This window comes from Micromys minutus, assembly GCF_963924665.1.
Source record: "Micromys minutus genome assembly, chromosome: 18".
In the NCBI taxonomy this organism is placed as follows: Eukaryota; Metazoa; Chordata; class Mammalia; order Rodentia; family Muridae; genus Micromys; species Micromys minutus.
This window is the reverse complement of record NC_137953.1, coordinates 3095735-3123623: the sequence shown is the minus strand read 5'-3', so window position 1 is coordinate 3123623 and position 27889 is coordinate 3095735. Positions and strand designations below refer to the sequence as shown.

Genomic DNA, 27889 nt, shown 5'->3' with positions numbered 1-27889 from the left:
ATGCAAATTTTGCTTTTCCAGTGTGTTAGGGTATCCAGGACTTGCTGTGGTGAAAGAACTGGGTTCTGATAATGTCAAGTAACCTTGGTTTCTGTTGCTTCAGTTCTAGCTTTTGCCTCTTGGCACCTGATTATCTCTGGTGTTAGTTGGTCTTGGTGCCTCTGATTGGAGCCTGTCCTTCCTGTGGGAATGTGAACCTGGGATCTTAGGAGAGCACTCCTTGGAAACAAGCTCTCTATCTGGGCAGAATTTGGATACAAAGGGATGTGGGACATCCTTAGCTCTGGGCACAGATGGAGACCAGAAGGATCTTTTTCTAGTCTGCTCCACAGTTTCTATGTCCAGTGCACTTCTGGTGGGTCCCTCTTTGGACAGTTATTAGAGTGAAAGTGGGATTCTCACCTGTGGACTGTAAGCTTAGGAGAACATTCGAGGGAGACAGTTCTCTTTGGGCAGGATTTGGGTACAGGGGGATGTGTGAGACAGCCTTAGCTCTGGGCACAGATGGAGACTGAAAGGATCCTACATGCTATCTCCATCCCCTTCCTTTTCAAAAGGCTCTTTTCTAGTTTCTAACTCCATTCTCATAAATGTCTGTTTTGTCTGTTTTTTTTTTTTTTAATAACATTGAAATGGGTGTTCTTTTGCCCATTAGTCTATGGTGTATATAGTAGCAGACTCATATAAATATCTTTTCAAGACATTTTAGAGGTAATTTTTTTCATTATACAAATGATACATACATCCTTATTACAGAAAATGTTTAGGGAAACTAAAGCACATAAAGTAATTAAAGGCTTGAGAGATGGTAGGGCTAGTGCTGTAGCTCGGTACTATAGCACTTGCCTAGCCTAGGCAAGACTCTAGGTTTCAAATCAGCCCTGGAGGAAATATAATCAACTGTCAAGGATTTCACCTTCATTTAAACAATGCAAAGCCGTGATGGAAATTCAAGTCACTAGACAGAAAAAGAACAAAGCAGATGCTGAAAAATCACAAGCATCTCACTGGATACTTGGTGGTACACTGTTGGGACCAAAACATCGGAGTCAACACAATTTAAGGGAGATAAGGTTTTCCTGAGGTTTCAAATTGGGGATTTCCATCCCACCTACTGGGGAAAATTGTGGCAGCATTCACAACAGCAGAAGCCTGTGGAAAAGATCCCTCACCGAGACCAGAATGCAGAACAACACTGGAATCAAGAGCCACCCTAAAATGTTTAAAGCCTGCCCCTAATGATCTATTTCTACAGTCTCAAGTTCAGTGTCTCAAAGGGTAGCATCACCATCTGAGGAACAGTAAAACATGAGCTTGTGGCAGACATTTAGATTAAAACCGTAACAGGGATTCTCCAAGTGGAGAAAAGCATGACCAAAAATACACAGAATAATTTGTGTAGGTGCAGTTTTACCTACTGTCTCCAACAAGCAGGATAGAAAACCTTCCACTCTCTAGAATGGTGGACCGAACACTTCAAAGAGTTTTCTTTGGATCTGTGCATATTGGGCTGAGAGAAAAGGCTGCTACAGATCCTATGAATGCTTAAGAGAACCCCTTGACTGTATACAACAATTCCAAGTGACTTTAATCTTTTAAATTAAAACACCATCAAGGTGAAATTTAAGATCTGAGGACTCAATAAATAATGACAAAAAATGTAAAGCATTAAAAATGTAAGTCAGAACCAGAGGGAAAAATTAATCAGGGAATAATGCAGAAAGACATATAGATATAGGAACTATTTGAGTAGCAACTATGAAAATGTTCTATATGTAAAGAGGATGCAGAACCTTAGAACTGTGGGAAGACAACTAGAAAAGACCAAAAACCAACCAAACAAAAGCTAGTGCTAAAGCAGGGCTGGGATGAAGTTCAGAGTGGACGTCTGCCCAGCATGGGTAAAGCTCCTGCCTTCTATTTCCACCCGGTGAGCAAACACAACAGACGCAAATGGAGCTCACAGAGAATTATCAAAAGACAAGTACAGGGGATGAGAAAAGAACAGAGAGTTTTACTGCAGATTAGAAACTATAGAAAAACTACTGTCGAAGAACCTAAAGCAATAGAAGGCATCCAAAATTAAGCATATCAAGAATAAAATTGTTTAGTAAGTAAATGGAGCATTAAAAACCCAGAAGACACAGAAAACTGAAAAGGTATTGCAACATTTTAAAATATTCCTTGTGAAAAAAGTACTTGCACATATTGTCTCTTAGTTATCACTAAATATAATAACTAGAAGTAAACAAGGAGCTACAATTAGTAAGCCACAAGCCACATAAAACTTAACAAAAATCAACATACGCAAGGCAGTGGGGGAGGAAAATGACATAAGATATAGAAGACAAACATAGAAAGTGGCAGGAAGTGTCTAAGGTCAGTCTCAGGCAGAGTGAACTGCAGCACATGCTGGGCTGTGAGCAAATCCACTTGAATTCAAACAGCACAAAACAATACAAATAAACCCCAGAAACAAGTACAAGCCCACCAGCAGTACCAGAGCAAGAACACGGAGGGCTTGACTGGCAGCACCAATGAGTCTTCCCAGGGTTGTCGTATGGACTCACCACACAGCTGCCTAGAGCACCTAAGTACTTTTTCTCCGAGTGTAACTGGAATACTTAATAAACGGAGTCATTGAAAATAATATGAAGATATTAGTAACAAAATTGAAATTATGCAGAGCATGTTCTCCAAAAGGAATGTTAACTAGAAATTATAACAGAATTTGTACAAAAATTCTAAATATTGGAGAAGTATACTACACACTTCTAAATAATGAATAGATCAAATTTGAAAGCCCAATGTGTTGATAATTGTATATTTCCTGACTTAACTAAAAATATGGGAAATAAAAATTTATGAATTAAAAGCAAAAATTACCACACAAAATAAGGAAAACTAATACTGAATTGCGTGAAAACTTAATATTAATGTAATAAGCTATATGGTGACAGGAGACTGTACAGTAAGGTTGAGCCCAGCTTCACTACTATATAGAAAGACACTATTTCAAACATCACATCAAGTCAAAATAAAAATACTGATCTAACTAAATGTGAAGAACGCAGCTGATACAAACTTCGGGTTGTTTTAGTCAGATGTTCTATGTTGTGAAGAGACATTATGATCAAGGCAAGTCTTCTAACGAGAAACATTTCTTTAGGAACTGGCTGACAGTTCAGAGGTCTAGTCCACTGTCATCAGGGCAGCGCACAGGCAGACAGAGCTGAGAGTTCTACATCCCGATCCAAAAGCAGAAGGAAGACAGAGAGACACTGGGCCTGGTTTGAGCTTCTGAAACCTGAAATCCCACTTCCTCCAACAAAGGCCACATCTCCCAATAGTGCCACTGCCTACAAGCTATGGGGGCCATTTTCATTCAAACAAGAGTAAATCCTAATATTAAAATGTTCATACCAGAAAAAAATCTCCAAGTATCTACCATTAAAATAGCAGATTAGCTAATTTTAAAGGGAAGACAATCATAAATCAACGAGACCACTGGAAATAGGCTCGCTCAGTCTGCACACACACTCAGGCCTTCTTTATGTGCTTCCTCTACATGAGCTGGCTACAGCTTCCTCATGTTATGGAGGCCTTGGCCTCTACAAACAAATCTAACTGAAGACAGCGATGTTGTGTCTTCTCTCAGGGCCTCATCTCACAAGCCAGAAAGGGCTACTGCTTCTGCAGCCAGTTGATTATAGTAAAGTCAGAAACCTGCCTAGATTCAGAGGGAGACAATGAGATGCCACCTCTCAGTGACATAGCCACAAAGCTCTAGGAATGGGTATGGTGGAGACACTTCGGGAGATAAACCCAAGTGAACTGGTGTGATACATGATACATGACATCATTTCCCTGAGACCTGAAAGCTGACTGTATCTGCTGTGGCATGGATCTGCCCACAGGTTCTCTCAATTTCTGTGTATTTGCAATAACATTATTTAGCTTTCGTTTTTCAGGTATATTTTTGAGAGATTCAGAATCTGACTTAACTTGACACATTCTTTGTTTTATTTTAGCACCTAGAAGATATCATTGTATAGTGTTCTGATTTACCTGTTTCTGATACTAAGGTCAAAATAACTCACATGCCTTTCCACACTTTGGCTGATTTTTTTTCTTTATTCTGCTTATTTAGTAATTTAACTGTTATTCTGTGGCTTTTTTGTGTGCTTAACTTGATAAAGTATTTTAACCTTCTGGAAAAAATAATAGATCAGTACCTTTTTCTACATGTAGAAAAGGTCTCTTCTGTCAGTGATATATTATACCTTTTATTACTTTTCCAGGCAAGTTTCTCCTGCATAGACCAGAATGCCTTGGAGTTTACTATGGAGCCCAGCTTAGGCTAAACTTGAACTCAGCATGGTCCTGATGCCTCTAGGCTTCTGAAGTCTGGAATTATACCTCTTACCTTTAAAATTACTTAATATATATTATGGATAGATAGATGACAGACAGACAGACAGACAGACAGACAGACAGACAGACAGACAGATAGATAGATAGATAGATAGATAGATAGATAGATAAATAGATAGACAGACAGACAGACAGGTAGGTAGGTAGGTAGGTAGGTAGGTAGGTAGATAGATAGATAGATAGATAGATAGATAGATAGATAGATAGATAGATAGATATAGATAGACAGACAGACAGACAGACAGACACATGCAAACAAAGTGTTTAATATACATTTTTATTGGTAACAGACAAACACAGAGAGAGGAAGGAGGAAATAAAGCCACAGTTCAGGCAGAGTGGGAATTCCTGGACAGCAGTTACAGGAGAGTAGAGGAGTTTCTTTCACACTAAAGATCACTCCTACAGAGTTTCCTTATGTTTTCCCAGTATATATAGAACAGCCAAGACATGAAGTCAAGCTCTGCCATCACTGGGTGAGCAAATAAGAAACTGTGGCTTTAATATACTACGAGCATTAAATGGTCTTTACATACAAAAGAAACACTGCCATTCATGACAAAATGGAAAATCTGGAGGCTGTTATGTTAGGTGAAATAAACCACAGAAAGACAAATACTGTGTCATTTCACTTGCTTGTGGATCTGGAAGAGCCAAATTCAAAAGTGAAGCCTGAAGAAGGCACGGCATGGTAGCCAGGACAGCAAAGGCACTGGACCAGTGTAGATCAAGGACTACAATTCCAAGCTGGAAGGCAGCAGGTTGAAGAGACTTATGGTACAGCATGGTGACCATGACAATATGCTAGATTCTGTAAAAACTGCTAAGAGGAGATCCAAAATGTAAAATAGTGTGCAGTAATGAAGAATTTATCACTTCAACTTAGCCATTCTACAATACACACACACACACACATTCACACACACTCAGAAAATGTTGCAATGACAATTATATACAACTAAGAAATACACAACAGTTTCTCTGGATGGTGAACTGCACTAAGCTGTGGTCTAACTGACACACAGACACTTCCCTGGGTAACTGTCACCTCAAGGTCTTGGAGGACATGACAGACCCTGGATTCCTAGCCACCTCACAGACTCAGGTAGCTTCTCTGCTGTCTGTCAAGCACCACAGTGTTCCAGCACATGGCCACTTCCTGGTGACCATGGGCTCCAATGCTGCTCCACTGCAGATTTCCAGAGCCCCTCCTCTGACTCCCCGGCTCTTTCATCAGCCCTACATCCCCCATCTGCTGGGGCTGGTATTCTTATTTTTACTGGTGATACAGGGCTGCCATGTTGCAGTTAAACAGTATTTGCATAGGAAAGCCAAGGGAAACCACAGCTTCTGTCCTGATGCTCTTTCAGAGGTCAGAGATTAATGCTCTGTTGTCCAGCTCAGGGGCATATTTTACAAATGTTTATGGTACTGTGCCATGACGGCTAAAAGTGGAAATCCCTATAGGTGCTGTCTAAAAGACCTCCGAAGGAAAGAAACGGAACAGTTACTGTAAGTGCCTAAGGGAAGGAAGAATTGCACAGTCCTACCCAGCTGCAGCACCTGTGAACCACTACACTTACCAGTGTGGCAAGATATGGGTAAAAAGGTGTGTGTTCATGGTGACCAACACCTGTGTAATTGGACTTAAGCCCACTCTACAGAAGGAAAATCGTTCTGACACTGGAAAACTAGCCAGCTTCCTAATGCCAGTGAGCTCAATGACATTAGCAAAGAAACATCTGCTGCTTCTTTGCTAGACCAGTATAATTCTGGACAATATTCTAAATCTTATCCTTAGCCCACAGATGATGTATCTACTGTCTCTTATCAAGAAGCCTCTCTATGCGGCAAATGGAGGCCATCAGAGAAAACCATAACTGGACATAATAATTCACAGATCATAGGGTGCACAGCCAAAAGGGATACACCTATAATACTGATCATTCATCTATGGCTCAGGGAACACAGAGAAGAAGCATAAAGCTAGAGGCAGGATACCAAGGGGTCTGCTGTGAAATGTTCTCCTAGAGATAGCTAAAGAAAACCAAAACAAGGGTAATACCAAATGGCCAACAAAAATACACACAGCAGATTGTACTTATACACACACATTTGTATATATACACTATAATAATTTAAAAAGAGACTATCAACTTGTAAGTTGCAGGTGTCATGGGAGGAGTTGAATTGAAGGTAAGTGAGAGGAGGATATAATTATATATCAATTAAAACATATTTTAAAAAGTCAATATAAAAATAAAAATAAAATGTCTTGCAAGATACTGTTCCCATTCAGATATTTTTGATGCTATGAGAAACAGCCCTAAAAGTGTTTCGTTTTTCTTTTATAGCAATGACTATGAGAGTTTCTAAAACAAGCAAAGCTGGCCCACAGACTTACGTTCACATTCTTGGACATCCAGGTTGAACTGCTGTAATGCTCCCAAAGTGAGCTGCCGTACTTCTGCTTCTAGCAAAAGTTGCATCAAGGATGTAGATAAATGCTTGCAAGCTGACATACAGGCTGTCTGGGCCACCTTTCCCTAAAATTCAAACATGTATATCAGAAAGTTAATGAGTTAAAACCAAATGACATCTAAATCTATTTATTCGTTTGTTTGTTTTATGTATTTAAGACAGAATCTCAGTCATCCCAGGATGGCTTCAGACTTGCTATGTTGCCAAGAATGACCTTGAATTTCTCATCTTACTTTTTCAGTCTCTGAAATGTTGATGTTGTAGTTGGGCGCCATGCCTGGATGATGTGGTACTGGGTCAACATGAGGTCTTTGCGTACTTTAAACAAGCACTGTACCAACTGTGGACATCCACAGATATGAAAGTTTACATAATTTATTCTATTCTTTAAGGTTCTCAACCACAATACTTGCACATCTTATAGCCTCAGAAGTGTGCACATGTTAACTGTGATTACTTTAAAAACTGTCTCCATCCCACTGGTCAGGGTAATTAAAACAGGAAGAGACATTCATAAAACCCAACTATGAAGCTAAGAAGCAAAACTATTTTTAAATTAACAGTATAGATGCAATATTTCAAAATGGCAAGTAAACTGAGAAAGAATATTAGGAGAAAATAAATATGAAAGTCTTTATAAAAATCTGTATAAATTTTAACAACAGTTTAGATACAAACCAGTATGTATTACTGTTCTATGACTTGTCAGTAAACTCAAAGGAAAAGGGCCCCTGAAATGTCATTTAAAGGGTGGGTTTTGTTTTCTTACACAACATTGAGATTAACAAAATCTAAGCTAATTTTAAAAGTAGATTTTAAATTCATTTTAACTCTCTGTACGAAAGCATTCAAAGCACTCATCTAGTCAATATTTTAAAAACAGTTATGCTCCTGGATGACATCATCAGTTACCGTGCTGCTTTGCATCCAAAGTGGCCATTCTTGGTATTAGACTACTCTTTGTACACTGGAAACTGTTCTGAGGGTATGGCTAAGTGATAGACCACTTGTCTAATGGCGTTTGAGGCCTTGGGATCCTTGTCCAGCACCACAATAAGGGGACAAAAAGGAAAAAGAAAGAAATGCTATTACAAGTATGGGAGCATAAACAACGGGCTTCCACTGTAAGCCAACCTTTGTCCATCCCTACACCACACTTCCATTAATTATGATCCAGTCATAGCCTGTCACGGAGTGTGATTCTGTTGGACTATACATTTAATTTCTATCCTTAGACTGGAAGTTATCACCTCTTCTTTTTCCCAGTATATGCATATGAAGGCTGGAATCATCTCTGATATGGAGACACCTTAGGCCAAGGCGTCACTCAGGCCCTAACTTGCAACTCCTCTTTGGTGTCTTTACTGCAGGTTTGGAGGAAAGTTGAGTCTGAACATCTCAGCTCTTTGTGAATCCTGGTGAGTGCTGACTTTCCACACATCGACAGGATTGTGTCTATTCACATTATTTTGTTTGCCTGATCTCATAGATTCCACTTCACACATGGGAAATTAGACAGAAGTTCCCAGAAATCCCCGTGCTTTCTTCTCACACCACTGCTCACGATGGCTTCTTCAATATGAAACCACTGTGGTGCACATTACAGTCACTTTGTTCTACGCTCTAGCTGTGATCTTCCTAGGCCAATACCAGTGCCATTCTCAACAGTTCTCCAGCAGGAACTGTGGGGCTCTGATTATCTAATTTCTCTGGAATCACCACCCTGCACTCCTAGCTGTTCAAAAAAAGCATCCAGTTCAGAACACAAGGTCAAGGCTGGTACTGATTACATTATCATGGCTAACAATGTTTTTTTTTTTTTTGTATTACACTTGTACTAAGTATATATTGATAACTATACAGGGATAATCTTTTTATTCTACAATGTCTAAAGTATCAGCTATTGTTCTCCAGCACCATCACATCTATAAGAATTCTACCACCATTCTAACTACCCCTGCAGTGTGCCTTTGTACTTTGCCAGGTTTAAAACACAGGGTTTCATGTGGATTAAGCTAACCTCAAACTAGTTATGAAGCTGAGGAGTGGTCTTGGACTTCTGATCTTCATGTCTCTACTGTCCAAATACTGGGATTAAAAGCATGTAATGTAGCACACTTTAGACAGTGCTGGAAATGAACCCAAGGCTTGGTGCATATTAGGGTGACAATTCTCCCAACTGAGCTACATCCCAGCTCCATTAAGATTTCCTCGTCTCTACATTTAACATCAGCAACCTCACTATTGTTTACCTACAAAAGCTGGTCTTTCAATGTATTATACATGTCTCAGTGAGCGTGCAGAATTGTCTACATATGAAGGCACTTTGAGTACCACTTCCTTGAGTGATGCTTTTCAACTGTCATCTCTCCTGGACCACTGAGAGTAGACAGGCCCATGCAGACTCAGGCAGTTGCATGTTGGGTTTTTGTTTTGGTTTAGCTTTTTTGTTTTTGGGTTTTGTTGTTGCTTGGTTGCTTGTTTGGTTGGTTTATTTTTTTGTTTTTTTTTTTTTTGTTTGTTTTTTTTTTTTTTTTTTTTTTTTTTTGATGCACTCAATAGAAACCATAGTTGACATTTTGATCTTCCTGAGGGACTGTGATGTTTGACATGGTCCTCTTACGATGCTGGACAGCAGTGACAATGACTATCCACAGACAGGATATCGAGAGCCAAAGCATGCTCTGCTGAACTGGTGATCCATGTGTTCCATGAATTGTTAACTCCTGTTGTTCACTCAGGATAGGTTTGTTAGGATGTCTTCTCATCAGGTGAATAAAATGCATCCTAAACCTTTCAGCCATTCTCCACTAATTTTCTTTTTTCCTCTTGAGCTTGGGGATGCGGGGAAGAGAACCTTTCTGTTTCTTTTTCTTCCCATTTGTTTCTGGTGTGAACCAGATCTTGTGATATAGTCAGGTCTAGCTCAAACTGGAATTCCCACTTCTGCCTACCAAGTAGCATTACCACACTCAGATAATCTGGGGGCTTTCTACAGACTTGATCTTGGGTTTACTCATCCTGAACTCAGCTTTGAGTCTGTTATTGAATGTATTAAATGTGCCCTTTGAATCTCATAATAAAAGCAGTTGCAGCAGCAGTCCTCTGGATTTGGATCACTCAAATGGTAGAAGTCCAGGGTTTGGAGCCAGCCTGGTGTAAAACATCTCCTTTCTCATGCTCAGTTCATATAAGTCTTTAATTGTAGCTATTTGAGAATAAATAATAAATATTAATCCTGTTCAAACATTCCATCTTTTTTTGCTATTCTTACCATTTTCCCTACCATTAAGGGTTGCTGCTGTTTTGTTTTCTTTGCTTTTTGTTTTTTGTTATTTGTTAATATTAGTATGAGTCATCTCAGGATCTTTGCCTATAAACTAAAGGTGCTTTTACTGTAAGTTAATTTTTACTTCTTGTTAGCAGTTTAGAAAGTCTGTTTTGTACATGTGCCCTGCAGTGATGTGTTTTACAGTCTCTAGACTCGCTTCTCAGCCTCCACAGTTGTTCTAGCAAGCATCCAGAGAGGCAGACTGTCTTGGTTATTTAGACTGGTGTTAAACTTTATTATTGCGGATCTATGCTTGTCCTGCCTTTACCCTCAGGCCCAGGTTGTTAGCTTCTTGCATAGTATTCACCAGTCCTCTCCAGGGACACAGCCTCAAGTGTCAGTCAACTTCTGGAATCGCTGTTCTCAGTCTTCAGCCCCCATTCTATCCGCCTGCCTGTGAAGCTTAGCAACTAGCCAACAACCAAGAGTAACTGAACGATTTGTTTCGGACAGTTCTTTCTCTTTTCTCACTTCTTTGATATTCTGCTTATGTAGTTATAGTCCTGCTGACATCACGAATGTTTGCCTCAAGTACCTCCCTCATTAGGCAATGCTATGATTTCATACCTTCTCAGAGAATTTACAATGGTTTGTGACTGGATGAAGTTCAACTTCAGTCTACAGAGACAGGCTCTTCAAAGAATCAGTTTTCTTTGTAGAAGTGCAGCATTGGCCAGGGTCTGACTGCAGCACTCTCTCTCACTGCACTGCCCACGCTGGCCTCCGACTCGTCAGCCTCCTCTCCAGGCCCCTGCTTGTTGGTATTACAGCAGGTGCCACCACACTGACTCAGAAGCTTTAAATGTATCAGTTTATATGAGATCCAGGGACGGCCCTGGAGGAGTCATTTAAAGAAATCCTTCCTCGTTCACAGTTTCCTCGGAGTACTGGCCTCTCAGTACTTTCCATCACCACATGGCAAACGCTTATGCTTCATAAAAATTCTATGTGTCTTTTGGACCAGAACTGAGGATAAAGGATGCAGAGTGAGCCACTGGTGAACACAGAGACGTGCTCTAGAACACTGGACCAGAACTGAGGATAAAGGATGCAGAGTGAGCCACTGGTGAACACAGAGACGCGCTCTAGAACACTGGACCAGAACTGAGGATAAAGGATGCAGAGTGAGCCACTGGTGAACACAGAGACACGCTCTAGAACACTGGCTTTGGTTCTCTCACTTTACCATGTGCAGAAAAAATTATCTTAATGGTTGGTTAAAAATAATCAGTGCCACTTTTAGCACAGTCCCTCACTTGCACCAACTGCTCGGCAAGTGCAATACACTTACAATTGTTAGTCCTGTGGTGCTGAATACAGCACTGGGTATGTGCGCGTAAAATGGTTCATGGATTCAAAATATCTTATTGCTCATGTATCCTACAGAATCACGAGAATTTCTACTTTTAAACCACGTAATTCTATCTGAGAGGGAAAAAGTGAGAGTGCACTTCCTTCTGAAGCAAATCAAGGGAAGCAAGCAATTAAACGCTGATTTGAGCAGAGCAAACACTAAGCCCTATCTGATTTTAGAAGAAAGGGTTGCAAGGCCAAAAAGGTACAGAAGTTTCACGAGAGTGGCGGGGATTGCAGGGTGAGCCGAATCACAGTCTCAGCACAGCAGATGGATATTTTCTTAACCAACTCACGAGTCAAAATGGAAGGACCACAAAATATTCTACAAAGAACAACTCCTGCACTCGGCGCTCCCACAGAATGAGTCCTCCCAGCAAAACACAAAAACTTCCTTTTTCTCTCCAGAACTCCTGTTCAGGTTACAGGTCAGGTCCAGCCTGCACATGAACACAAGATGTTTTTGAAGCTATTCAGTCTCTGTCCTGCTGGCCATTTCACCAGATGGTAACCTAGATGTCAACCAATTCGACTCAAATATTAATGAGCAAAAGGTCGTGATGAGGTAATCTCCAAGGTTCTGCTGGTTCCTGTTCTCTGACCCTATCCGATTCCCCTGACCTTTCTCTGGGCCTTTTCCTACCTACATTTACAATCACGGTCTCAGTTCGAAGACATACCCTCTGGACTGTAATTTCACTTAAAGTGTGTTTTACGTGGCGGATCCCCAGATGCCAGAGAGCAGCCCGGGGGTGACCAGCAGACACAAGAGTTTCCAGTAAAAGGGAAACCCTCTAAAACCCAAATCTAATTTTGAAATTTGATTTTTAACTACTAGACATGGGGAAGGGGAGGAGAAAAGAAACCCCCTTTTCAAACTTTCCAATAAGCTACTTAATAAAGTGACAAGGCAGAGCATATTGAAATATTAACCAAAGCTTCCAGGAAAACCTGTATAATCCTAATTGTTTATTGAAGACCTTTACAAACCTCATAAAAAATTAAGTAGGTTTGGAAAAAACACACCACAGCCATAGGAGAAAGTTTACAAAATACAATGGTGCCGACGCCTGCCTGTCTGCCAGCCAGGCCCTTTAACTCCAATGTAGACGTATTACTCAGTTCCTGACTGTCAGTGCCTAAGTTAGAGTCCGTCCCTCCCAAACACCTCATCAGCTGCCGCCTTCCTTCTTGAGCTAACGCGTCCTGTAGGTGTTCTGCTTCTTCATTCTCTGCCAGAAACAAAGCCTCATTTCAGAATACTTAAAACCTTGAGATGACTCTCACAGGAAACTCATCTAAAAATTCGCATGTGAATCTAACCAGATTTTTAATTAACTTCACCGTGGAAGGAAGTACATGAGCAGCACGTCCATCTATGAGCATCGATAGTAAGATAAGACAGGCCTAAAGAGAAGCTAGAACGGTTCATATCAACCTTGGGGCAAGTCTTGGCCTTCCACTAATGTGACCTTAACAGCAATAGCTAATCTTGGCTGGACACAGCTTCCTCACAAGTACACAGGGATAACAATGCCAGTCTTGACTGTGTGTATGAAGGAAAATGGAATCCAGAGCAGTTCGGTCTGCAATAGGAGGAGAGGGTAGCTACTTCACTATAAGACACTCTTACAATTTAAATAATGATCACCTGTAGTTTAAGGAAAATTTAAAGTGAAATTGCTTGAGTTTCCCAGGCAAAATTAATGTGCTGAGGCGGGAGAGGGTGGTTGGGAGAGGGAGCACCCTCATGGAGGCAATGGGAGGGGTGGGGGGCAGAGTTGGGGGAAGGGGATAACATCTAAAATGTAAATGCAGAGAATATCCAATTACAAAAAGAAAAAAAACAAGTAAAATAAAAGGTGAGGCTAAGTAAAAAAATGTAAAAAAAAATGAAATGAAACACACAAGCTTAAAAAATACTTCATATCTCATTAAAAAGTAGATATAGAAAATACAACATAAAATATTAACATAAAATAGGCTCATCAATATATTTTTAGCACCCAAAGATTCACTGGAGTTCATTAGATTATAAGAAACAGAGAAATGCAAATATCAGTGTTTGGGAAGAAAAATACTTATAAGTCATTTATATCTCAAATAAGTGTACGTATTCTCCTCACTCCTCTCATTTTCCCTTCTGAATAACTTGAGAGGGAGCTAAAAAAAGAGACCCCTTTGGGCCTGGCACAAAGGCTTCAGAACATGTCAACAGTTAGAGAACAGGAAACCCGAAAGATTGCCTTGTTCACTAGGAATTTGATATCATACAACTCTGTGAAGTGTAATGAGGCCAAACAGCTGGTGAAATAAACACTAACAAGCAATCTATCTGGCTGATAGCCCTTCGAGTGCACCTTCCTCCAGTACTTCCAAAAGCGGAGAACCAGAAAAGGACAGAAAGCTTCAGAATGTTTAAATGAACAGCAATGAAACCAGAGACAAAGTCAGAGGCTCAATGGAAGAAAATCTGCCCAGGACCTGAGTATGGAACAAGCACGGCAGGTCTGTACTTGGCTGTCTCTCCTCTTCCATCACAGGTCCATTTCATGTGTTCCCATCTGCTAGGCTTCTTTCCTATCTAAACATGGAGAGTTGAGAGGTGAGGGGCAAATCAAGTTAAGCATCATTGCCAAGATATTCTGCTAGGACAAAGTCAGTGAATATCTGACAGGTATGTGGTCAGAAAAGGGGGTGTGCTGGATGACCCTGACCACCAACCTGGCCAGATGCAGAAGTGCTCAGGAGGTTAACAGCACAGCTCTCAGTCTGTCCATCATTGCATTTCCAGAAGAGGGTAACTAAAGGGTGACTTCACAAAATTTGAGCAGCACATCCCATGCAGATACAGACACACATTCCATACAGATACAGGCACACATCCAATGCATATACAGGCACACATCCAATGCATATACAGGCACACATCCCATACAGATACAGGCACACATCCCATACAGATACAGGCACACATCCCATGCAGATACAGGCACACATCCCATGCAGATACAGGCACACATCCCATACAGATACAGGCACACATCCCATGCATATACAGGCACACATCCCATGCATATACAGGCACACATCCCATGCATATACAGGCACACATCCCATGCATATACAGGCACACATCCCATGCATATACAGGCACACATCCAATGCATATACAGGCACACATCCCATACAGATACAGGCACACATCCCATGCAGATACAGGCACACATCCCATACAGATACAGGCACACATCCCATGCATATATAGGCACACATCCCATACAGATACAGGCACACATTCCATGCAGATACAGGCACACAGCCCATGTAGATACAGGCACACAGCCCATGTAGATACAGGCACACATCCCATGCAGATACAGGCACACATCCCATACAGATACAGGCACACATCCCATGCAGATACAGGCACACATCCCATACAGATACAGGCACACATTCCATGCAGATACAGGCACACAGCCCATGTAGATACAGGCACACATCCAATGCATATACAGGCACACATCCCATGCAGATACAGGCACACATCCCATGCAGATACAGTCACTCACAGCCAAACAGTAGATGGAGAAATTCATATGAAAAAATTGGAGGAGGATTGTGGGTCCAGAAAAGTATAGGAACTTGACAAGAGGACCAACAAAGTCAAGTAAGCTGGACCCTTAAGGTGCTCAGAACCTGAACCACCAACCAAAGCATGGGTTGGACCCAGGCCTCCCTGCATATATGTAGCAGATGTGCAGCTTGGCTTTCATGTGGGTCCTGAACAACTGGAGCTAGTACCCCAAAAGCTGTTGCCTGTACATGGCATATGTCCTACTAGCTGAACTGCCTTGTGTGGTCTTGGTGGGAGAAGCACTGGAGGCAGGACATGGGAGATGCCCAGCAGAGAAGGGGAGAAGAGAAGGGGAAGGGCTGTGGCAGGGGTGGCTGAGAGGGGACTAGTGAGCAGGATGTAAAGTAAATACTTTTTTAAGTAAGTAAGAATGGAAGGGAGCAGGGGAGAGAGCTGAGCGTTCTGTGTTTTGTTCCCGGCTGACATGGTCTGAGTTTCTCTGACTAATGGACTGAAACATAAGCCATCATACATGGAGATAAATCTAAGGTTGTGCCGCTTAGGGACACTGCCATTGCTGTGGAAAACTAACACAGAAGGGCACAGGGCCCAGGTACACTCCTGCAAGAGGCAGGAACAGGCTCTTCAGCTATGGGGTACAAGCCGGTTTTCTGGGGCCTCCGGCTTCCCAATTTTAAAGCACCATCACTGAAAGATGCACTTTGTGAAAGCCATTGTAACACGGCATGGAACCTGATCAATCCAAGGTAAGTTTAACAACTGCCTAAAACAAATGTCGATACCAGTAACTATCACTGTAAACACGTAAGCTGGGAAAATAATGTTTAATAACAATGTTCTTGATCTAAAATACTAGAACATCACAGGTAAAGTAAATGTGAATAGAAATGTAAAATAGACATTTCTGTTAAAATAAACAAATAATACTTTTGATACTTAAATAAAAATTTTAAAATCCTAGGCTGGAGTGTTTTGGTAAAAATTAAGATTTATGCTTTTCAAAGTTCCAAATCTGTGCAAAAATTAAACAGATTTGACCTATATAGCAAATACACATAGAGGAATTTACACAGAGATAGTGTGAAAACACACAGCAGAGATGAAACTAGGTAGCTAATTGTACTTTGTTGAAATAACCTTGACTAAAGACAAAGACCAATCACGAAGCTAACTGGTAGAACTAGCACGTAGAACACGGGATAATAATATAAGAGAAGAAAAAGGATCGTCATATATTAATGACAAATATCCTCACACCTAACATAAGAGTATCACTTTCTATAAGCATTCTAAAATATGAAAATTTCAGCTGCCAAAACCTTCAAATGACACAAAACAGTCCAGTAAATACTGTCAGAAAACAGTTGTGTGACCACGAAAGCACAAGAAGGCACGGGCAGCAGACCACAGCCTATGCGAAGCCCCACATGCACTGACACATCAGCACAGCGGTGAGTGGGCGGAAGAGCGCTGGGAAAACTGCAGTACTGTGAACACACAGATGCGCCCTGCATGCTGCAGGGTGCTTAGTCAGGAACACACGCCAGCAGTATCAAAGGACTCTCTAACATTAGCAATTTTCTCTTAATTAATAAGCAATGGGTTTCATTATAACATCTTCATACCTCAGATTATTATACTAGAATTTGAGGTGTGTCTCTCCCTGTCAACATAAGCAGGTGAGTAAGAAGTTATCTGTAGAACTAAACATGAACCTAGAAATTTTGACATACCAACTAAAACATGGTTTTTATGTAATCATAGATCTGAACACAAAGTTAGAAGTTTAAATTTACAAAAATTATAGAAGAAAACTTCACCTGTTGTAGTAGTAAGGAAATATTTCTCATAGCATATATATCCAAGTGATTAAATTCAAAATTGATTATGCTGAACTTAATAAAAAGCTTTGTTAATAATGGACTGTCTAAGAAAAATAAAAAGAGGCATAAAAAAGGTATTTAGATTAAATAATACTGGTAAGAATATTAATCTTATAACTCAGCAACAATGACAAAAACAAAACAAAACACAAAGACCAAAACCCAATGTACTTTAAAGTGAGAAAAACGTAAGGGGTATGTGTCAGAAGACTTTCTACGATTGAGGACTCACGAATGTTCATCAGAATCACATGCTGAGATTAAAGGAAAACATCACCAAGGTACATTACTGAAATGTGCCTTAGACAAAATCAAACAGACAGACGGGGACACACACACACACACACACAAACACACAAGTAAAAACTGGCAAGAAGTATCTAGAGTTGCTTCTCTTATACACTGCTTTTGAGGATGTTTAATACCACAGTATTTTTCAGAAAATCAGTCAATTTCTTAAAAAGTTGAACACATTTACTTTTAACACAGAAAAGAAGTGAAAACAAATGGAACCCAGGTATTAGTTTTAAGATCACATAGAAAAGTAAATACTATGACCCCCCCCCCAATTTAATGGAGAACAAGCTATGTGGCAGGTGCCCATACTCCCCGCACTCGGGTTTGCGACTGTTTGAGTCAGTAGTATCACAGGTTCTAGTGCAGCCTGGCTCTGCAGAGTTCCCGGACAGCACGGGGTGTGTGTGACTCTGCCTCAAAACTAAGTAAGTAACTGAATAAAGACATCATGAAAGGAAGACACTTAAACTGTACTAATACACCTAAAAAGCATTTTGTCAAAGATATACATCTATATGGACATATAGATATAGGACCAAAACCAAAATGAACAACAACAACAAACACAACAGGATAGCTGTGTGTGACACACTTGTGAGTCCAGAACTGGGGAGGCCTAGGCAAGAGGATCAGGAGTTCACATTCAGTCTCACACACCCAGGAAGACACAGGGCAGCCTGGATGCCAGGAGACTCAAACAAACAAACAATAAGTCAACAGGGCAGAGGGGCCTGCACTGCCTGTGAGGCTGGTTCCAACTACACTTCCAAAAGTTACTCTTCTGAATTCCAGCAGGCATGGGACAAATGCAGCCAGCAAGCCAGATCCATTCTCTCCAGCCAGTAAATAAATAATAAAGAAATGTTTGTAAAAACCTGAAACTGCATCTGTTTTCCATGTGTCCCGGTACTTTACACTAAACACAATGTCTTAATCTGTGATCACACTGTGTGTATGGAATTGCACTATGTTAAGAAATGTGGCTCCAGCCTATTCAGAGTGCACAGCAGCAGTGCAAGGTTCCAGTCGGGTGCTTGCCACCCACAGATTCACATGACTACGAGGAGAAGCTGGAACCGGTCACTCATGAATATCTAAGATGGAGACGTATGTCATGGAACAGAGTCTCAATTTCATTTCCAGAGGGAGACCAGTGAAGTCAGAGCCCAGGTTGACTTCTGTCACTCAGATCTAGACGGGCATGCAGTCAGAACTGTCTAACTGCTAATAATGATACTGCTAATACAGTTCTGGGGCCTAGATAACAAAGATCCCAACAAGCGGTGTCTGCATTGAAAGGTCATCGGGGCACGACGACATGGAGCTTTGAAGAAGTTAATTGCAAGTATGAAGTTGATGTTGGAATGCATGACGGCCATATAGTATAGGAATCCCTAAGCTATACTCTGAATACCAGCTGGTCCTAGACTGGTTAGACACAGGGATAGAACCAACTCTGAGTGTAAAGCATCTGTGAGGATGCTTTGATTATCTGAGAACCAGGAGTTTCCACTGGGTGTGAATGGGTCCCATTAAAGATTAGCAAAACATGAATAAATAAAAATAAAAAAAATTAAATCTGGTTAAATAAACAACTGCTAAGGAAGAAAAAGGATCTTTGCAAAGAAAATAAGGAGCACAGAAACCTGGGATAAAAACCTTTTTAAAGAGACGATAAAGGCATGTTTATATGGTAACAGGAAAAGCACCAACAGTAATGAGGTAATAAAGCACTGCAGGGGAGGCGGAGACTTCCAGGAAGGCACTGGAGCTGATACTGACAGCACTGGGATGCTGGGATGCTGGGATGCTGGGATGCTGGGATGCTGGGATGCTGGGTCCTGCTACCCTAAGGCGGGGACAAGAAGACAAGTACAGGTTTGAGAAAAGTCCAGTTGCAAAGTAAGCTCCAGGATAGCCTGGGCTACAGAGTGAGCACTTATGTTAAAAACAAAACAAGCAAACAAACCCAGATAAGACAATAGAAGAAAATAAAACATTCCAATGGGTCAGATACAATAGAGCAGGTTAAGAGGTAGAAAGGGCTAGGGAATTATCCAGAATATGAGTAAGAAATACAGAAACATCAACATAAGAAGAAAAAAAAACCATTGTCTACAGAAGTATAAGCAGTAACACTAACAGGAAGGAGAAAATAAGACAGCATCCGACAGAGTAAAGGTTCAGAGCTCTTCTGGTAGTCAGGCGTGAGAGGGCTGTAACGTAAGCACTGCAGACAAAGCTCGCGCAGCTCTGGGAACAGTGTTCTAGGTAACGAGCATGCTTGACACAAATTCTGAATGGACACTGGCTGTCGGATAGCCCTTGGGTGGCTGCCTTGGAGTCCCACAACATGAGTGACCTCATCACTTTCACAAAGAGGACAGCCACAGCTTAACTCAGACTCCTGTAAGGAATGACAGTGAATCGCAGCACAATCCTCCTGTCACACAGGGGCTAGGACGGCTCTCAAGAGACACACAGCAATGACAGGGTTAGCCCTTAAGGTTTTCTCGTTGGCTGTCTGTCTATGATAAATCAAGTAAATTTCTTCCAAATAACATACAATTCATTTTATGGGCAATTTCTTCCAAATATGTGGTTGATGTAGTTTCTAGTAACTAAAGTGTCAGAGTTCCCTTGTCATTCTGTGCTTCACTTCACACTGCTCCACTGGAGCAAATGCCTGAGAAGCTCTAACCAGCTCAGAAGAGGAGACAGTTCTAGAGCAGCCATGAACTAATCCTCATACCTACAACTCCTAAGTGCTAGGCTTAAAGGCATGTGCCACCACACCCAGCTCTTATGTCACAACGCAGGCAGCCTGTGCACCTCAGCCTGGGCTTCTAACTTTGGAAGCCCTACCAGAGTTCTAGAGGCTGCACTTAGAAAGCTATTAGATAAACTAATTTTTACTTACCTGATCTAAGATGCCTTAGCTTCCTAACAAACTTTCAGTCTTCTGGATTAAACCTGAACTTAGTCAATTTAAGTTCTCCAGTCTTTATATATATATATATATACATCATATACATCATATACATATACATATATAAATGTCCTACATTTAATGTCAGCATTTTCATTTCTTCTTTTCTGAATACGTTCAGACCATCAAGTGTTGTAAGTAGTAAACAACTAATCAAGCAGTCGTAAAAATGGAACATATTATTCTTCATAGTTTAGTTTCAATCCATAAGATAAAGGGAGTTCCAACCTTCCAATAGCCCTTTTATAAGTCAGCCACTTCCTGAGAGTGGTTGGGATCACTGCCCTCACACTAAGAGAACGCAAAGGCTCTGCATGGATAATTTACTAATTATTTTCTAAATTCCCTTAACAACAGTACAAAGCTGAGAAGAAAAAACAATGCAGTAAATGAGTCAGCTCCATGATGCCTTCCAAAAACACACTTGACACATAACCAGTGGCTCTTCTCATCTGTACGAATACTCTGCATAATTGTCCAACTAATGAGATCCATAAAAAAGATTTAAAACATTTACCCTCATCCAGACAGAAATTAGTATCAAGTCAGAGTGTTTGACTCCAGCTAGCTAAAGAGACAACAAAGGTCCCTGCCATCTCTACAGAGTGTGGACAGAGGCACTCTATGCAAAAATATTAATATGCTGAGGAAGTAGCCTTTCAGAAGATAGACACACTCGGTTTCAATCAGCCAAACATCAGAAATCAATGGTCCTCCACAGCTTTGCCCAGTCTTTTGTGCTTCTGTGTGCCAACTTCTCGGGGCCCAAGTGCAATTCCAGTCAGCTTGATGGACTGAAGCTACAGCCAGCAACTGTGCGCTCACTCGCCCAAGCTCCGGCGCTCTGACAGCAGAGCACCAGGGCGGGACTGCAGCGGGACTGCAGTGCAACTCATGACATCTCCCTTCTGTTCTCTGAGCTGACTTACAAGAACGCCCACTGCATAGCCCTGTGTTCTTCTGTTACACAGGATAAAGCATGTGTGGGAAGTAATATGAGCATGCTGTTTATTGTATCATTCTTTTTTAAAAATCTGTTATGACAACTGCAAGAAATCCTTAAAACTCTGGCACTCATCTGAAATATCAAATTAAAAAAAACAAAACAAAACAAGAATTGAAAATCCACATTAAATGTAACAAATACACAAGCAAACAAAAAAGGGTCAAACCTACCAAAAGTAACTTGAGTTCTGAAATTAAAGGACATACTTTCACAAAGGAAATGTGCTGAGTTTAGAGTCTAAAAACTGTGCCAATGACAAGTTAGATACTAGTAGCTCGTGAAAAATGGAGACAAAGACAGAAGTACGGTCTTGTTAGTTTGAAACAAAAATAAAACCCAGAAACTTAAGTTTGAACATTGTCCTGAAACTTAAAAATTCATCAGCACAGTATTATTAGTATTGGGAAATATCTGGAAGGTGTTGTATGGACCTTTTGGCTTCAATCTATCAGAAATATGCTCCACAACTGTGTCCAGAATGTGAGAAGCAGCATAAGACCCAAACTCCCTAGATTTAACCTCCTCAGTGCGAATGCCAGTAGGCTAGGACACTGGCAAAGCACGGTACTCCCTCACTAATACAGACCAATAGCAAAACATGGAAACTTTGAGCTGGCTTCGAGTTTGTAACAAAGCAATTAAGGCTTTAGTGTGCACTGCCAATACGGGATCTATGGGATCTATGCAACAGTGCCACGTCACAGTGTTCTTGCTTTGCATCTCGCATTAGTGATGCCCAGGTACTGAAGATCCTCGGGATACTCATCTTTGTAGATTCTAGACTTCACACTGAGTGACAAACAGTCCCAAACCTGTGTGGCAGAGGACCAAACACTTGTTTGATACATTACCCATCAGCCACCATGCTGGAATGAGGAGTGGGATTGGAGCAGAGAAAAGACAAATTAGGAAAAGCAGTGTGATGCTGTCAGGGTTCTGGGCCCTCCTCACTGAGCCTTTAACCCTGCTCTCAGCATTCTGACTCCCTCTTCTCTGCGCTCATGTCCTCACCAGGAGTTCTGTTCTTCCTGCACCCTGACAAGCTTCTGACTTCTTCTGGACTCCTGGTCACTATTCGCTCTGTTGCTTGGTGAGCAAACCCATTTCCAGAAGGTGAACCAGGGCTCAAAGCCACTTGTCTGCGCTCTCTCCCTTTGCTGGACCCACTTAACTTACCAAACATTCCCTTGCCAGTGGGCACCACTCAGATTTGCCATCTAAAGACCCTCCTTGGTGGTCTTGTTCTACATGTATGTGATGTTTTCCTGGTGTCTTTATTCCAGTGTGTGGTGGACTGACTAGGAATGGCTTCCAGAGGCTCAAATATTTGAATGCTTTGTCATTAGAATGTGGCACTACCATGCTGACAGGAGTCTGATACAGTTGTCTGCTGAGAGGCTCTGCCAGAACATAACAAATACAGAGGTGGATGCTCCCAGCCAACCATAGAGCTGAGAACAGAGTCCTCAGTTAATGGAGGAGTTAATGGAAAAATTGAAGGAGCTGAAGGGGTTTGCAACCTCATAAGAACAATAATACCAACCAACCAGGGTTCCCAGAGATTAAAGCACTATCCAAAGAGCACACAATGATGGACCCATGGCTCCAGCTGCACAGGGGATGGCCTTGTTGGGCATCAATGGGAGGAGAAGCCCTTGGTCCTGCCAAGGCTTGATGCTGCAGTGTAGGGGAATGTCAGGGTGGGAGGTGGGAGGGGGTGGATAGGTAGGTGAACACCCTCATAGAAGCAGGGGGAGGGGTGATGGGACAGGGGATATGGAAAGGAATCATGGAAAGGGGATAACATTTGAAATGTAGATGAAATATATCAAATAAAATCAGATAAAAAGAAAAGATATAATCCTATCATTGGTAGAGTACTTGTCTTGCAAGTGGGAAACTTTGAAACCTAGTAACAGAAAGAAAAGACAAGACGTAATACCAGATGTAACTTGAAGAGCGTATATACTAAAAAGGATGCCTCTAGAAGACCTTGACTACTACAAAAGCCTACTGAAATCATTCCGCAGAACACTGCAATACACAAACTGAGGGAAGCCTTCCCCATGCTTTGTCCACTCAAAATAACACAAAACAGCAGAAACGGCACACCCATACAGGTGAAGGCCGTACTAGTGACATGCTCTGCCTTTCACCTGGAACTGCTCACATTTAAGAAGTCATACTGCAAAACTGACATCCAACAAATGGGTCAACCAGATAGCTTTCTGTGGGGAAAAACAATATGAATTAACGTTCTCTGTTGCATAGGTAGGTGAAATTTTTGAATTATAAAATTTAAAAATGTAAACGATATGAAAAAAAAGAATGTGGCACTACTTAAGAGGGATTAGGGGGTGTGGCCTTGTTGGGAGCAGGTGTGACCTTTTGGGAGGAAGTGTGTCACTGGAGTGAGGTTTGCGGTTTCAGAAGCCCAAACCAGCCCAAGTGCCTCTCTCTTCTTGTTACCTGAAGATCCAGATGTAGAACTTGGAACTCTGCATCACCATGTCTGCCTGCATGATGTCATGTGTCCTGTCATGCTGATAATGGACTAAACTTGTGAAATGGTAAGCAGGCCCCAATGAAATACTTTCCTTATAAGAGTTACCATGGTCATGCTGTCTCTTCACAGTGATAGAGCACTGAGTAAGACACCACATAACAAGGCCAATACATTTCCTATGTCAGACAAGACCTCCATGACAGATTACCAAACCACCTTCAGTTTTCTAAGATGGTTCTACTGGATTCTAAAAGAAACACAGAACCCACCCGCCACATGCAGCCTCTTCAGGTGAGTCACTGGAGATGTCAGACCCACAGGTCCAGTGCTTCCCTCTCTGCCCAGCATCTCCAGGCCTGTTCCTTTTCTGTCTAACACAGAATTTTCTCTCCCCACCCAACTCTAAGTCTCTTTGCTACAGTTTTTGTCTGCTTCTGCTAAATATTCTGGGTCCATCACTGGACTCAATAGCATCTCTTTTCCAGCCCACACCACTGGATTCCTCCTCTTGTCTAATCCTTTAGGGAAAAAGTAACCTCTTGTTTATCTGTTACACAGGGAAGTAGATCTTTTGTATAGTTATTCTACTGGTAAATTATCATGTACCTGTGACTCACAGAGAAGCTGTTTCAGGAACTATGATTTGACCTTCCCACATCAGACCCAGGTGCTTTTATCTCAAAGTGTTCTCCAAACTCCCCTGTTTTGGGTTGGTCTGGCCCCTGACTCTGAAACAGGAAGAAGAAGAAGGGGAAAAAAAAAAAAAAACAGCAAAGTGAAAGCACTGTGCTTTTGGGAACAGCTGAAAGGTAAGTTGTCCCAAATGGAAATGTTGCTCACTCAATTAATGGGAACATCTAATAGGAGGCCTAAACGTTTTTAAGACACTGTCATCTGGAGTTACATTACAGAAAAATTTTAAATATTCTTGCAATAAAGAACTGATAATGCTGTGTAGCTATATATGCTAACCCAATTCAAACACCACATAACACAAAGTTATAGAAACATCATCAGGTACCAAATAAAAAGAGACACTCTTTTAAATGTTAACAAGTGAAAACACAGAGGAATAAACTCCTGAGGTAATGAAGTACAAAAGCTGCCCCAGTTTGGGTCACTATTGTTATGATGATATGATGAACACCATGACTAAACACGAGTGAGGGAGGAAAGAGTTGATTTGGTCTACACTTCCACATCACAGTCCACCATTAAAGGACGTCAGGGCGGGAACCTGAAACCAGGAATTGGTGCAGAAGCTATGGTGCTTACTGGCTTGCTCTTGTTCAGTGTACTTTTTAGTACAACCTAGGATCACTAACACAGAGGTTGATGCAGCCATCAACCAGTAATTAAGAAAATGCTCTAAAGACTTGCCTACTGCCCAGTCCTACAAAAGCACTTTCTCGGCTGATGATCCTCCTCAATAACTCTGGCTGTATCAAGCTGAAATAAAACTAGTCACACAACTGATCCCTTCACAACTTGACACACAAACACCTCATGGTTAAGTCACAACCTTTCCCTACCTGTTCATCACTCAAAATCATGCAAGTACTTTAAAAACTTAAAAAGGCCCAGAGTCTGGCAAATTCAAACATTTTAAAAGTTCAGTCTCCTTAAAAATTTTAAAGTTTCTTTTAAAATCTTAAGTCTTTCAACTATGAGCTCCTATAAAATCAAAACTAAATTAAATAGTTTTTATTTTAAGAGGGAAGAACCAGGGCACAGTCACAATCGAATCAAGGCAAAACCAAACTCCAACTGTGTAAATAACTCAGTATCCAATTTCTGGGATACCTTCAAGATCTGGGCCCCTCCAATGGGTCTGGGTTACTTTTCAGACTCCACCCTGTATTTTATCCAAAGCTCAGTTAAGCATAGATTCTTCTGCAGCTCCAGCTAATCAGAACCATACAGTTAACCATCTTACCGAAAACCATGCAATGGACTGAACAGTCTTTAAGTGACCCTTTGCCTCTAGACCTTTATAAGCCCAGGCTTCCATCCTTGTATTTCTCTTAACACTTTCATCTTCTAAGTTCTGACAAAACAAAGATTTTAACACTCAATGACTTTTCTAGCCCAAAGTTCTGAAACCCTTCCACAACCCCCCCAAAACCATGGGCAAGTCTGTCACATCAATACCCCACTTCTACACCAACCGCTGTCCTCCTAGAGCTACAGTTGCTATGATGAAATACCAAGATCAAAAGTGCCTGAGGGAGAAGAGAATTAGATTTGCCTTACTCTTCCATACTGTAATCTAGCCCCGAAAGAAACTTAGGGCAGGAACTCGTACAGGGCAGGAACGTGGAGGCATGATCAGATGAAAAGGAAATACAGGAGCACTGCTTATTAGCTTGTTCTAATGTGGCTCCCTCTGCCTGCTTTCTTAAAGCAACCAGAAACACCAGCCTGAGGTAGCCTCACACACAATGAGGTGGGCACTCCCACATCAATCACTATTTAAGAAAATGCACTACAGACCTGATTACAGCCTGATCATCTGGAGGCATTTCCTTAGTTAGGCTCCTTCTCCTCTAATAACTCTTGCTTGTACCAGCTTGATATAAAACTAGCCTGCAGAAAATGCTTACTAGTAAGTTTACGGGTTCCACGCTACAACTAAACTTTAAATTATAAGTCTTAGGTTTTACAGTGAAACAAACTAAGAATATCAGTTATTATTGTAAAGGTCATTAAAGCACTCCTTAATCTACCTATTTATCTAGGAAGCTAAAATTTCTCAGGTATTCTAACCAAAACAGCATAAGACATCAGGACAATTTTTATGCAGACAGAAAAACAAAATAATGCCAATATTGTCAAGGATTTCTTTGGTTACAAATGTAGCTACTGCTTTGAACAATACATTCATACCACCACCTACAAATTGCTCTTTCCAAATTTATGAAGAATTGAGTTGGAATTTTGAGGGAGATTGCATTGTATTGAATCTGTAGATTGCTTTTGGCAAGATGGCCATTTTTACTATATTAATTATATTACTATATTAATCCTGCCAATCCATGAGCATGAAAGATCTTTCCATCCCCTGAGATCTTCTTTGATCTTTTTTTCTTAAGAAACTTGAAGTTCTTTTTTTTTTCCAGAAATTTGAAGTTCTTATTATATAGATTTTCAATTCCTTGGTTAGAGTCACACCAAGGTATTTTATATTGTTTGTGACTACTTTGAAAGGAGTCAATTCTCTAATTTCTTTCTCAGCCTCATTATCTTATAAGTAGAGGAAGGCTACTGATTTGTTTGAGTTAATTTTATATCCAGCCACTTTCCTGAAGTTGTCTATAAGTTTGAGGAGTTCTCTGGTGGAATTTTTGAGGTCATTTATGTATACTATCATATCATCTGCAACTAGTGATATTTTGACTTCTTCCTTTCCAATTTGTATCCCTTTGACCTTTTTTTCTTATCTGATTGCTCTGACTTGGACTTCAAGTACTATATTGAATAGGTAGGGAGAGACGGCTGTCCCTGATTTTAGTGGGATTGCTTCAAGTTTCTCTCTATTTAGTTTGATATTGGTAGTTGATACAGCTTCTGGTTTGCTTTATATTGCTTTACTATGTTTATGAATGGGCCTTGAATTTCTGATCTTTCCAATACTTTTAACATGAAGGGGTGTTACATTTTGTCAAATGCTTTCTCAGCATCTAATGAGATGATCATGTGATTTTTTTCCATTGATTTTGTTTATATAGTGGATTATGTTGATGGATTTTCATGTATTAAACCATCCCTGCATTCCTGGGATGAAGGCTAATTGATCATGATGGGTGATCATTTTGATGTGTTCCTGGATTCAGTTTGTGAGAATTTTATTGAGTAGTTTTGCATCGATGTTCATAATGGAAATCTTTCTTCTTTAGGTCTTTGTGAGTTTTATGCATAAATGTAATTGTGGTTTCATAGAGAAATTGGGTAGTGTTCCTTCTCTTTCTATTTTGTGGAATAGTTTGAAGAGTATTGGTAATAGGTCAT

General features: G+C 40.8%; 1 protein-coding gene across 1 annotated transcript in view; it reads right to left on the bottom strand.

Moving 5' to 3' along the window:
* The window catches only part of EXOC6B (exocyst complex component 6B), a 409205-nt gene that overhangs the window by 136397 nt on the left and 244919 nt on the right, over positions 1-27889 (bottom strand). The window contains exon 19 of the mRNA XM_080931804.1: positions 6839-6980. Within this exon, the coding sequence (XP_080787930.1) occupies positions 6839-6980 (142 nt within the window). The remainder of the gene's footprint in view (positions 1-6838; positions 6981-27889) is intronic.